This window comes from Haliotis rubra, unplaced genomic scaffold (assembly GCF_003918875.1).
Source record: "Haliotis rubra isolate DU_JTF1 unplaced genomic scaffold, ASM391887v1 Scf734, whole genome shotgun sequence".
Classification (NCBI taxonomy): domain Eukaryota; kingdom Metazoa; phylum Mollusca; class Gastropoda; order Lepetellida; family Haliotidae; genus Haliotis; species Haliotis rubra.
This window is the reverse complement of record NW_025767451.1, coordinates 386,519-399,362: the sequence shown is the minus strand read 5'-3', so window position 1 is coordinate 399,362 and position 12,844 is coordinate 386,519. Positions and strand designations below refer to the sequence as shown.

Here is a 12,844-nt window from a genome sequence, read left to right as displayed (position 1 = left end):
TTCGTGAAACCTCAAGCCCAGAAAACGATCATTCTCGGCACCAATACTTTTTAATGTAAAAATCAAAACATCCTTGAAAAATGTATGAACGGATCGAGTTTGTTTTGCCTTACTAAAATAGCTAAGAAATATCTAAAAATATAGCTGAAAATACTTCATGAAATTTATTCTTATAATGTTCACAGAGTCTTGCGACTGGGATTTATTAAGAATTCTAAGATGCCTAGCGGTTAGAACAATCGAAAAAAAAAATACATTATCAGACAATAAAGGTATAGTTTTTTGATGACGTAACAATTGAATGACGTTATCCCGTCACTGCGCCATTCTAGTGTGCCCCCTCGTAATCGAACCATTTTACATTACGTCACAATGAAAGCAACGTCACGATGCATGTCAGTTGTCATCGCCTCGTCCGGCCTCCTACAGTAAACTACTCCGTTGCATCCCGTTTCTTGGTTTGCGGTTGCTTCACCCAGCTAATATCACTGGTGGAAACATTACGTTTTACGACGGTTAAAATGTGTCATTTCGACTCACAAGTTTTCAGCGACACGGTAACGTTCGCAATGTTTACATTCCCACAATGCAATCGTGGAATGTCGCTTGACTACTCAACTTCCTCTGGATGTACTGATCTAAACTTACGTTGGTAGTAGAAATGCAACGTTCATATTGCCCCGTATGGTTTATGTTAATAACAGATATATTTAAAATAATTCAGAGAAGATATTTAATCCGAACGTAAACCGTCATCAAACTGTTATCATTTGGTTTTTTCTGGTAACGTTCGTCTTAACGTAGGGGGAAGACACATCAATAGAACAGCGCGCCAGTAAGCCCTGTGCGAGGATTCTTAATTTAGGTCACAGACACCGTCGTTTGTTTTCTGCCTTAAATTAATCGTAATTATCCTTAGAAAGTATTAAATTTGGCATCTTAGAAAAGAAATACAGTTCGCCCTACCACCATGTATAGTGTAATAAAACACACTTTCGCCCTGAACTATTATAACGTTAAAGCACTCGGACGCAAAGGGTCCTCGTGCTTTAACTATAATAGTTCAGGGCAAAGTGTCGTTTTATTACACTATACATGAAATGGTAAGCGAAGTGTATTCCTTCTGACGATAACTTTGTGAAACGGGGCCCAGGTCTTGGAAGATCCTCTACTTCACCGGGGCCTATGTGCTCCCCCACGAGTCCACATATAACCGTATATATACAGGGGCGGAAACAGGATTTTCGTTTGGGGGGGTGCACCCCAATCCTCGGAACCCTGGGCATAAAACATGTAGTACATTTGGAACACTCTTGGGGGTGCGCACCCCGGCACCCCCGCACCCCCCTTCTGGATCCGCGCATGATATAAGTTATCACCGATGTTGCCACAGGTCATTCGTGCGTCATGCAAACCATAACTTGCAATCGTGTATTTTCTGACAGTCTATGTCTTGCCGTGATATCAATCTTTAAATAAGTTCAGAAATATGTTGTGACCCTTCAGCTTTTTCTACTCAGATGTGCTTGTCGCCTTCGCAGAACGTGAACGCACCTTGTGAGATATTGTGCGCAGCACGCGATTTTAAATTGTTTGGGGCAACTTTTACAAAAATCGTCCTTGGATTCAGGTGGTGTTTAATTACTGCGCATACGTATATGTGCTTGAGTGGATAAGGTACCTCACTGATCAAGAAAAGGGCAGAAATTCTGCTTATTTAAATATGTTAAAACCCACAACACTTGTCTGTTTACCTGCTCCTTTCATTTTCGTCCCATAGTTAGGTTTCTAGTGTGCGGTTATAGCTTATGGCACCATTTAGCAATATTCCAGCTGACAAGCCAACCTTTCAGCAACCAATCTACAGAGTGTCACTAATCCACCGAACAGCTCCCAATAAAGGCATGGAATACACACTTTTATCCTATTTATTCATTAATATAAACATTTTATCACAAATCAACAACTCCCTCAACAAACCAAAATTGACTTCCAGAAAGATCTTAGCAGGGGAAAACCAATATGACTGAAGTCAAGGTACTGACAAAACATATGGACTGATAATTACAGAAATGACCCTGAAATGATCATGAGAGGAAGTAACATTTCTTAAGATTAATACCATATTTTACATATTCATTTCAATAAATGTCCAGAAAAAGCTAATGTGTCACAGGGTTGATATCTTGAGATTTCAGGACTACTATATCAATCATGTATGGCCATGTAGACACCTGTATGTACAGTGTACCTAACGTCTGTGTTATATCAATCATGTATGGCCATGTAGACACCTGTATGTACAGTGTACCTAACGTCTGTGTTATATCAATCATGTATGGCCATGTAGACACCTGTATGTACAGTGTACCTAACGTCTGTGTTATATCAATCATGTATGGCCATGTAGACACCTGTATGTACAGTGTACCTAAACGTCTGTGTTATATCAATCATGTATGGCCATGTAGACACCTGTATGTACAGTGTACCTAACGTCTGTGTTATATCAATCATGTATGGCCATGTAGACACCTGTATGTACAGTGTACCTAACGTCTGTGTTATATCAATCATGTATGGCCATGTAGACACCTGTATGTACAGTGTACCTAACGTCTGTGTTATATCAATCATGTATGGCCATGTAGACACCTGTATGTACAGTGTACCTAACGTCTGTGTTATATCAATCATGTATGGCCATGTAGACACCTGTATGTACAGTGTACCTAAACGTCTGTGTTATATCAATCATGTATGGCCATGTAGACACCTGTATGTACAGTGTACCCTAACGTCTGTGTTATATCAATCATGTATGGCCATGTAGACACCTGTATGTACAGTGTACCTAAACGTCTGTGTTATATCAATCATGTATGGCCATGTAGACACCTGTATGTACAGTGTACCTAAACGTCTGTGTGTACGTGATCTGGGGTACGTGATAATGCAACAAGCCCAAGACATGAAAATGAGGGACAGAACAAAAATAGTTGTCAAATAATCTAACTTGTCTCAAAATTTTCAAAACAATTTCAAAGAGTTTAATAACCTTAAAATATGACATTTAAAGTCCTTGCACGCTTCAGAACACAACTTCTGGTTTTCGTTCTGAATCAAATGCTTAAATGATCAAACATTAAACCTGTCCTAACGTTGGCCTGGACACGTACAGGAGGATCATACTTGAACATGTAGAATTCTATAAAGGAAAGAATCATGGCGTTATACACCACACTCTTATCATTTGTTCATATTCCCCCTGCTTCTCTAGTTGTTATAACAGTCACACCAGCTTCAACACCTTCCGCCAGTCTGACCTTCATGTGTTCATATAATGATAGTTACAATTACAGTTTTATACTGGCAGTCTTTAAATGATTACCGTTAATACAAACTCCTCCATACTTGTACCCTGGGGTAACCTGCAGTTTGAACACTTCACTCTGACACAGAGGCGTGAAAAGAAACGACCATGCTCAGTAAACATAACATATTGATCATTGACCCCCTATCACCTATTGTCTCTGTCAGTCAAACAAGGCATCTTGACCACCCTATCACCTATTGTCTCTGTCAGTCAAACAAGGCATCTTGACCACCCTATCACCTACTGTCTCTGTCAGTCAAACAAGGCATCTTGACCACCCTATCACCTACTCTTGTCTGTCAGTCAAACAAGGCATCTTGACCACCCTATCACCTATTGTCTCTGTCAGTCAAACAAGGCACCTTGACCACCCTATCACCTATTGTCTCTGTCACTCAAACAAGGCATTTTGACCACACAAACCCCTAGTTTTTGCATCTGCAAGTAACATCAGACATTTTGGCCACACTAACCATGCTAACACCTATTAATTGTCTCTCCTGGTCAAAGCAGCATTTTAGAAACAGAGTTATCCACAAGTTTCCTCTCGCCGCAGGCAGAAAGCAAGAGGAACTAGCAACATCTTCCATACAGTGATTGAGTTCACACTGCACACTGAGTTTATACTGTCAGGTGAAACAACATTACTTCAACACCATCATGGCAACTGCCATAAATTCAGCACACATCACTTCCTTAATTTAAATTACATGTCCACCTAATAGTCACATTTGTATACGCCCTTGTGAGATGTGAAAACCGAGGGCTGAAACTGTGAGCCCATGATGGACAATCACTACTCTGTTCCTGGTCCTGAGTGTAGACCGACAAACAACACGAGTTACATGTCCCATTAAGGATGTTGCTTTTCAGACAGACTAGAAGAGTCTGTGGAGATATTTGCAGCACATTTGACAAATCATGGCCAGCTCTCAGCCAGCCTCCTCATGTGCTAGTGGGAAATTGTCCACTGTTCAATCCATGCCAGTATCTTATCCAGATTATCTTCCATTTCGTCAGGAGTGTTGCTAGGCAGCTCATGAACTATCTGTGGTTTGTAGGCTTCACGAGCCTCATCCAAAATGGTTTGAAAAATTTCACACTGAATATTTTCTTCCAACTTCTTTCCACTGTAACCTCTGAAAAACAACAATTTTAAAATTAACAAAATCCACAGAAGCTGCACCAGGACAATCTTTCCTCCACCAGTACAATGCTTGTATTACAGGTCCACTCACTTGTACAACACCATGAAGGATTTTATTGTACAACAAGCATTGGGCAACTTGTATATTCAAGGGAAAAAAATTGATTGCTCCCTTAGAAATGTTAAAACCTCAATATGGTACTGAAAGGTATAACTTACTGAAAATGTATTGTAATTTAGAACTAGAATAACCTAAGAAGCCTTCATACTACATTGTTGATATAGTGAGAACATGAAAACATTTTGAAATCATCTCATCTCACTAACCACAATAAAATCACAAAATCATGATGCATGTTTGTGAGTGAGTGAGTTTAGTTTTACGCCGCACTCAGCAATATTCCAGCTATATGGCGTCGGTCTATAAATAATCGAGTCTGGACCAGACAATCCAGTGATCAACAGCATGAGCATCGATCTGCGCAAATGGGAACCGATGACATGTGTCAACCAAGTCAGCGAGCCTGACCACCCGATCCTGTTAGTCGCCTCTTACGACAAGCATAGTCGCCTTTTGTGGCAAGCATGGGTTGCTGAAGGCCTATTCTACCCCGGATCTTCACGGGTCATGCATGTTTGTGAGTGATCAGGGTTGAACTCCGCTTTGAACACCATTCCAGTCATAGCACAGTGTCACCTTAATATGGGATGAAAGCACAAAGTGATGCAGGTCTCATGTATGTACCACTTCAGTCCAACCCAAGAGGTGTGATGCAGGTCTCATATATGTACCACTTCAGTCCAACCCAAGAGGTGTGATGCAGGTCTCATATATGTACCACTTCAGTCCAACCCAAGGGTGTGATGCAGGTCTCATATATGTACCACTTCAGTCCAACCCAAGGGGTGTGATGCAGGTCTCATATATGTACCACTTCAGTCCAACCCAAGAGGTGTGATGCAGGTCTCATATATGTACCACTTCAGTCCAACCCAAGAGGTGTGATGCAGGTCTCATATATGTACCACTTCAGTCCAACCCAAGGGGTGTGATGCACGTCTCATATATGTACCACTTCAGTCACTTCAACCCCTTGATGATAGATTTCTAACAGCACCTTAAACAACTGGACCACCTGTGGATTGGGATCCAACCCCTTGATGACAGATTTCTAACAGCACCTTAGACAACTGGGCCACCTGTGGATTGGGATTCAACCCCTTGATGATAGATTTCTAACAGCACCTTAGACAACTGGGCCACCTGTGGATTGGGATTCAACCCCTTGATGATAGATTTCTAACAGCACCTTAGACAACTGGGCCACCTGTGGATTGGGATTCAACCCCTTGATGACAGATTTCTAACAGCACCTTAGACAACTGGGCCACCTGTGGATTGGGATTCAACCCCTTGATGACAGATTTCTAACAGCACCTTAGACAACTGGGCCACCTGTGGATTGGGATTCAACCCCTTGATGACAGATTTCTAACAGCACCTTAGACAACTGGGCCACCTGTGGATTGGGATTCAACCCCTTGATGACAGATTTCTAACAGCACCTTAGACAACTGGGCCACCTGTGGATTGGGATTCAACCCCTTGATGACAGATTTCTAATAGCACCTTAGACAACTGGGCCACCTGTGGATTGGGATTCAACCCCCTGATGATAGATTTCTAACAGCACCTTAGACAACTGGGCCACCTGTGGATTGGGATTCAACCCATTGATGACAGATTTCTAACAGCACCTTAGACAACTGTGCCACCTGTGCCAATGCATGGCATACCAAACTAGTCATAGTAGATTTGGTGAAGATACTATCATCTTTCATTACTCTCTGCTTGGTCAAAGGGAAGAAACTCCTACGAGGGCATTCAGCTCACGGCTCTTGCTTACAAGTAGTAGTAGTAGCAATGTTTTGGATAATTTGTATAATTATTTACATCATTTCACAAACCTTTTTTCCAGTCTTTCGTACAGTTCATTGTTGTTTGTCCGCAGTACAAAGACAATATCAAGTGTTCCCGTTCTCCGGTAATTACCGGATTTTTACCGATAAAAATTGTGAAGATCCGGTATTTTCAACTGCCGTCGGTAGCTGCCGCCGGTAAATTTTGTATTGCTTAAAGATGCCGTTTATCGGCAGATTTAATAAACTTGCAGATAACATCTTTGTTTATTCTTTGTTTTCTTAAGATCATTATGCAAACGTATATTGAAAACTAGGGTGGCAATCCCACATCTAAATATAGACTCTATAGTTTTTTCACAGTTGTAAGAAGCGATTTTATTGGATAAAGATTGGTTTCTAATGACGCTTTTTCGCCACAGTCTGCTATAAGGGTCGTAATTGGTCAAAATCTGACACGTGACCTAAAGCAGCCAATCATATTACAGCAATGGATTCCGTCCTCGTAAACGAAAACTTTTAGATTTAGACAGAAGTTTTGGGTAAAATAATGCTATTCTGAACATATTAAGCAAGAAATCGCTACCTATACGTAAATTATGGAACTTTTTGGACGTATCGTGCTAGGTTATGACCTGTGACAAAAATGCTTCATGTATATATTTTCGCATTAAACATCGTGTCCGAGCGTGAAGATTGAGGCGGCGAGAGCCGAGATGTCAGTTGTCAGTGACTTGACTTACATTACATGATCGCACAAAAACATGGAAAATAGTAATTTTATATGTTCAACTTTTATGAATGTTGTTGATTTTATTCATTAGTTTATTCAATTTATTTAATGAATTCCTCGAAACATCGTTACTTTGCTCTTTGACAATGTTATTGTGGACCCGCTGCCGAAGCATGTGTCCGAGAATCTTTGTTTTCAACTCGTGAAATGCGGGGTTGAAATTCACCACAGGTATATAAACACTAATTATTTGCACATTTCATAGTCATTTAGATAGCGAATGACATTCTGAACACATTTATCGAATTTAGTTGGACCGCTTTCATTTTCTGATTGTGACAAAATACGAGACGAACGGCTATATATGCCAAATCGCGAATACTTTTGTCAGGACGCTGTAGGTCTAATGAGCATTCTCGAAAAACAAGCAACTCGTACGGCAGACTTTTCAACACATTTATTTACAGTATATCGTTGCGATTACTGATTAATTTGTCTCTCCGGATAAAAACTAGTTCAGCCGGAATTTTCAGACCCCGTCGGCATAAGCCGCCGGTAATTTTCAAAACCACCGGGAACACAGGGTAGGTAGGTAGGTAGGTAGGAATATTTTTTTTTTTTTACATTTGTTTTAGAAGTAAAGTAAGAACACATTTATCAATGTGTAATTGTTTATTCAATCAAGCTTGCGGCCATCATGTCGACTTTCTTTATAAGAATGACCAATGTCCGTTGGTGCCAGGAAAACACAATGGTATCTGAAAGCTTATTTCCTTCATACCTCTTAAAAAACTAGGGTCAGCACCAGAATTCAAGGGTCGGGTCGGGTAATCGGAACCACAACATTTTTTTTAGGCCTTATGTTCAGGTGCTGTCTTGCTAGTTATGTATGAGTGAGTGAGTTAAAATTTTAAGTCACATCGGCTGTATTTCAGCCATATCATGACAGTTATTTATGAATAAATGTCACTACTCTCCAGTGATGTGAAATATGTCGATTTCTTAAAGACTTTTTGGCATTTTTCATATCAAAGTTATGTCTCCAATATTTAACCATATTTAGCTAACGTCTAGCAATCTCTATGATCTGTATCTACAGCCAGGACTATTGTCAGCAGTCATGGAGAGGATATTTCCTTTGAAATTATACAGCAGTATTCTCGCAACATCTTGGACAATGATACCAACAACTCTCCAAACATTGTTCTTAAAGGGTTACTTAAACAATATCTATGGAAACTCCAGCCACTGCCTTTTGAGTTTAACCACAAGGCTTCCCATCATGACAGGACACTCATTGACTCAATATGTTTGTCTCGAGTATTACACCTACAAGATGACATCCTGGTGGGCCGTCGTCCAACAGTAACTTGAATGGTGTGAAATATTATGGAAAAGTTAGAGGTGACGTATTAATACAAATGCCATGAACGTTGTACTTTTTCACAAGCATTAATAAACAATAATGTATGAAAATGGTTGGAACATCACAAAAATGCTGAAGCTGAACATTGTACAGACCCTGTCCTCATCCAAGACTGGGCACTGATACTTGTCATCCCAACCATCGTACAGGTCATGCTGCTTCGCAACATCGCCAACATTGATGTAGTTGAAGCCCACCCTCTGTGACACCTCGGACCCCAGGGTAGTCTTGCCTGTCCCTGGAGTGCCTGTACACACAAACACATCTCTCTGAATTTTAAGTAAAACTTTTACACAATATACAGATATTTTCAGGGCATGACAGACTTTTAAATAAACTTCTGACCAGCATAAACAATGCCTCATCATCAGGAGATTATTTCCTAGGTTTTAACAATACTGTGTGTCACACTGTCCTCTGTAATTGAAAAATAATATCAAAACAAAGGTGTAACCTCTATTTTTTTTAGGGTGAGTCCGAATTGTCAAGGACTTTTAGCATATCACTACCCGGAACTAGTCAAATGGAAACCGAAGGACAAAAGGACCCAAAAGGGCGAAGTCAAAAAGGACGATGGAAAAAGTCAAATGGGCCTTATTCCTAGTCATATGGGCCTAACAGAAAAAAAGTTTAGAAAAGTTATACATTATCTATTGACACATATAGCATGGAAACATAATATCATCATAACATTAATAAAATGGTAATAACATGGTAATAGCCAAGCATGTAGCCAAGTTTTTATGTAATGGCAATACATATAGTTAACAATTTACTTAATTAACACAAGTTCACATAATTAACAAAAATAATATAATGGTAATTTACACAAGTTCATTCGTTCATAATTTACACAAGTTCATTCATTCATAATGTACACAAGTTCATAATTTACACACTGTTCATTCGCTCATAATTCACACAAGTTCATTCAAACACACTTGGGGCATACACTCTGGAACACATTGTCAGAGGCGCAGTTGGGCTGAGCTGTCCCTCTTTGTACAGCCACCAAGCAGCAAAGATTTCAGACTGGTCATTAGTCAAGACACTTCACAATGAAAACATTTGTGTCTCATGTTCAAATTCCATTTAAACTAAAAACAACAACAAACTAAACACTATTTATACTATTTTACTATGTAATTTATTAAAATTTTTATTTTTCGCCCTTTTTTACTTTTCATTTCGGCCCATTTGACTTTTAGCCTCTGCCTTTTTTACTTTATTTTTCGGCCCTTTTGTCTACAACCCATCACTACCTAATACCTAATCATAATGATAATATTACAGTATATGAAATTATGTGTCAGAGTCCTGACAAGATTAGTTATATCATGTATTCATTTATTCAGGTCATACCACTATAACAAGACTGAGTATTAGTTGGAGGTCAGGAAGTAACACCGGATTTAAGGCGCACGCCGTTTTCAATGCTGCACTCAGGGTTTGTTTTTGTTTGTTGTTTCCAAACGAGAGATCAGTGTTTGACAAATTCACAGTACTCTGGTCCTTGAACATTAATAGTTTGTGTGTTGTTGTTGTTTTGTTGACGGGACGGGCTTATCGTAACATGGCCTTGTTATAATGCGGAGTAGAAGACACCCTTATATACAATTATATTATCAAACACCTAGCAAAATACCTGCCACCAAATGACCAACAGATTGTGGGTCAGTTTGAACTTCAGCTAAACACTAATACGTATGCTGAAATTATAATGATTGTGTGTGATATACCATATTATGAATCTCATTATCATGCCTTGTACATATAAGCGTAACTGCCACGAATAAACAACCTGTAATCAAAATATTAGGACCACGTGGACTGCCCTCTGCCATTTTAACTTCCTTTCGCGTGTAGAGTAAAGCTCCTTGCAGTGATGTTACGGTAGAAACACAGTTTCAAGAAGAAATGACGCGCTGTTTTGGAGTTTATGGTGACCTTGCGATACGTACTGCTAGTTGAACAACATTTCACAGTGGTTATTATCGCCATAAATACTGGGAAAACGGACTGACTGACTGAGTTTAGTTTTACGCCGCTTTTAGCAATATTCCAGCAATATCACGGCGGGGGACACCAGAAATGGGCTTAACACATTGTGCCCATGTGGGGAATCGAACCCGGGCCTTCGGCGTGACGAGCCAACGCTTTAACCACTAGGCTACCCTACCGCCCCTGGGAAAACGGAGGTAAAAGATAGAAGATAAATAAGATGATTTCTTTATTATCCCCAAGGAAAATTTGTTTTGCATCATATGCAGTTCTCCAGTTTTTCTTTCATAAGGCAGCCATATATAACATTGCAAGTGCTAAACATAAAACTATTGTTTAAAATAATCAAGATATATACACATAAATTTAGTACACAAACATTGATATTGACTAGAATTTGGACAGTTGGAAGACAAGTTATTCATTGAATTTGTTGTTAATACATCTAATACTAGCTGGAACAAATGAGTGGCGAACCCTGTTTGTTCTAAAAGTCGGCATACGCAGCCTGCGTCCAGAATGTAATGATGAATATTCCGAAAAAAGTATGTGAGTAGGATCACTTAAAATTTTGTTTGCCTTTTTAGAAATTTGCTGCTCATAACAACTGCCGATACTCTCGATAGGAAGCCCAATAATTTTAGACGCAGTGGTTACGATTTTTGAGAGTTTGCTTTTATTCTGGACAGACAGGTTCCCGAACCAACTCAAGAAATTAAAAATAGATTTTCTCAGGTTTTCGTTTGTTAGAGCTTTCAAAATCATTAATTTGACATATGGTAAGGGTTATTTACTGAAATAGTAGTCATGTAAATTGACTGTAACATTATTCATCACTGCAGGTGGTTAGAAATGTAAAACTTTGTCAAAAGTGTATCTTTATTGATGAAGTTGAGAATGTTAATGTTGCGATACTGATAACATTATATGGAGGTGAGGTGAAATTGGGTTTAACGTCGTGCTTGAGAATATTTCGCTCATATGACGACAACATTATATGGAACTACAGATTCCCTTATTTCATTATTGCAGTCAATCTATAGCAAGGACACTTGCACTGAATTGACCCGAATCTGCTTTCAAATCCAAATATTGACGTTTCAATATGATTATGATGAACCTGGGAGAAAAGAATAAAAGCGATTCTTTGAAATACAACTATTGACCTTTCAATATGAATATGAACTTGAGAGAGAGAGAGACATGAAAGAAACTGATTCTTCGAACTACAGTTATGACACTTTGAATAAAGGTTTTCTACAATAATATCATTATAGTTTCAACTTCCACCAAAAATGCAAGCTCCGTTGTCCTTTCTTATATATTTTCTCAGTGTTTTCGTTCCAGGAGAGTTTTGAATCTAAGACAGTACCCAAATATTTGTATTCACTCTTTCTATTTCATTATCTTCAATACTTACAGCATTTATTGTTGATTTAGCTTTTCTAAAATATATGATAATTTCTTTGTTTTTTGCACATTCAAAAATAAAAAGTTTGATTTACACCATTCTACAAATTTTGCTATTTCAGCTCTGTAACTAGGTTCTGATTCCCTAACAAGGCCTACCAACGCAGCATCATCAGCGAATTTAACTGTAAAACATGTTTCTGCGTTGGTGTACAATATAAAGAAAATTGGTGAAATAACGCAACCTTGTGGAGCGCCAGTTGATGTGTTTACAATTGATGATTTCACATTATCAACCTGAACAACTTGTTGTCTGTTAACTAGAAATGAATTAAGGTGATTGCTTTATTGTGTTCTTTATTTATGTTTGGAATAATATTAAAAATCAAAATGTCACTGCGCGTTTAAAAAGGTCCACTTGATCTGAAAAGACCACTGGGGTGGAGTATATAGTCGATAGTGTTTACTTGTTTGGGTAGCTATACCAACTATATCAGACCGCCTCCGTGGTCGAGTGGTTAGAGCGTCCGCCCGGAGAGCGGAAGGTCGCGGGTTCGATCCCCGACCGCGTCATACCAAAATACGTTAACATATGGTACTTGTTGGTCTCTGCCTGGCGCTCGGCATTATTGGGTACAACAAGGACTGGTCGGCTCGAGTCAGTATAGTGTGTCTGAGTGGGGTATTCATGCTTCACTGCGGCTTGATATCTCAGTGGGCTAGCACTATAAAACCAGCTTCAGTCTGGGCTAGTACAAGAAGCTGCACCTACACATACACGCGCATGCACGTCGTCATATGAGCGAAATATTCTCCAGCGCTATGTTAAAC

At 39.3% G+C, this 12,844-nt stretch overlaps 1 protein-coding gene across 1 annotated transcript; it reads right to left on the bottom strand.

Annotated features, from left to right (window-relative positions):
• Positions 1 to 1,910: 1,910 nt before the first annotated feature.
• On the bottom strand, positions 1,911 to 10,526 carry LOC124259725 (adenylate kinase isoenzyme 6-like). The gene is made up of 5 exons (XM_046693912.1): positions 10,404 to 10,526; positions 8,638 to 8,849; positions 8,510 to 8,520; positions 6,492 to 6,563; positions 1,911 to 4,515 (listed from the first exon to the last, which is right to left on the bottom strand). Exons 1-5 carry the CDS (start codon positions 10,444 to 10,446, stop codon positions 4,329 to 4,331), a joined length of 525 nt encoding a protein of 174 aa, XP_046549868.1. The 5' UTR covers positions 10,447 to 10,526; the 3' UTR covers positions 1,911 to 4,328.
• Positions 10,527 to 12,844: the final 2,318 nt, after the last annotated feature.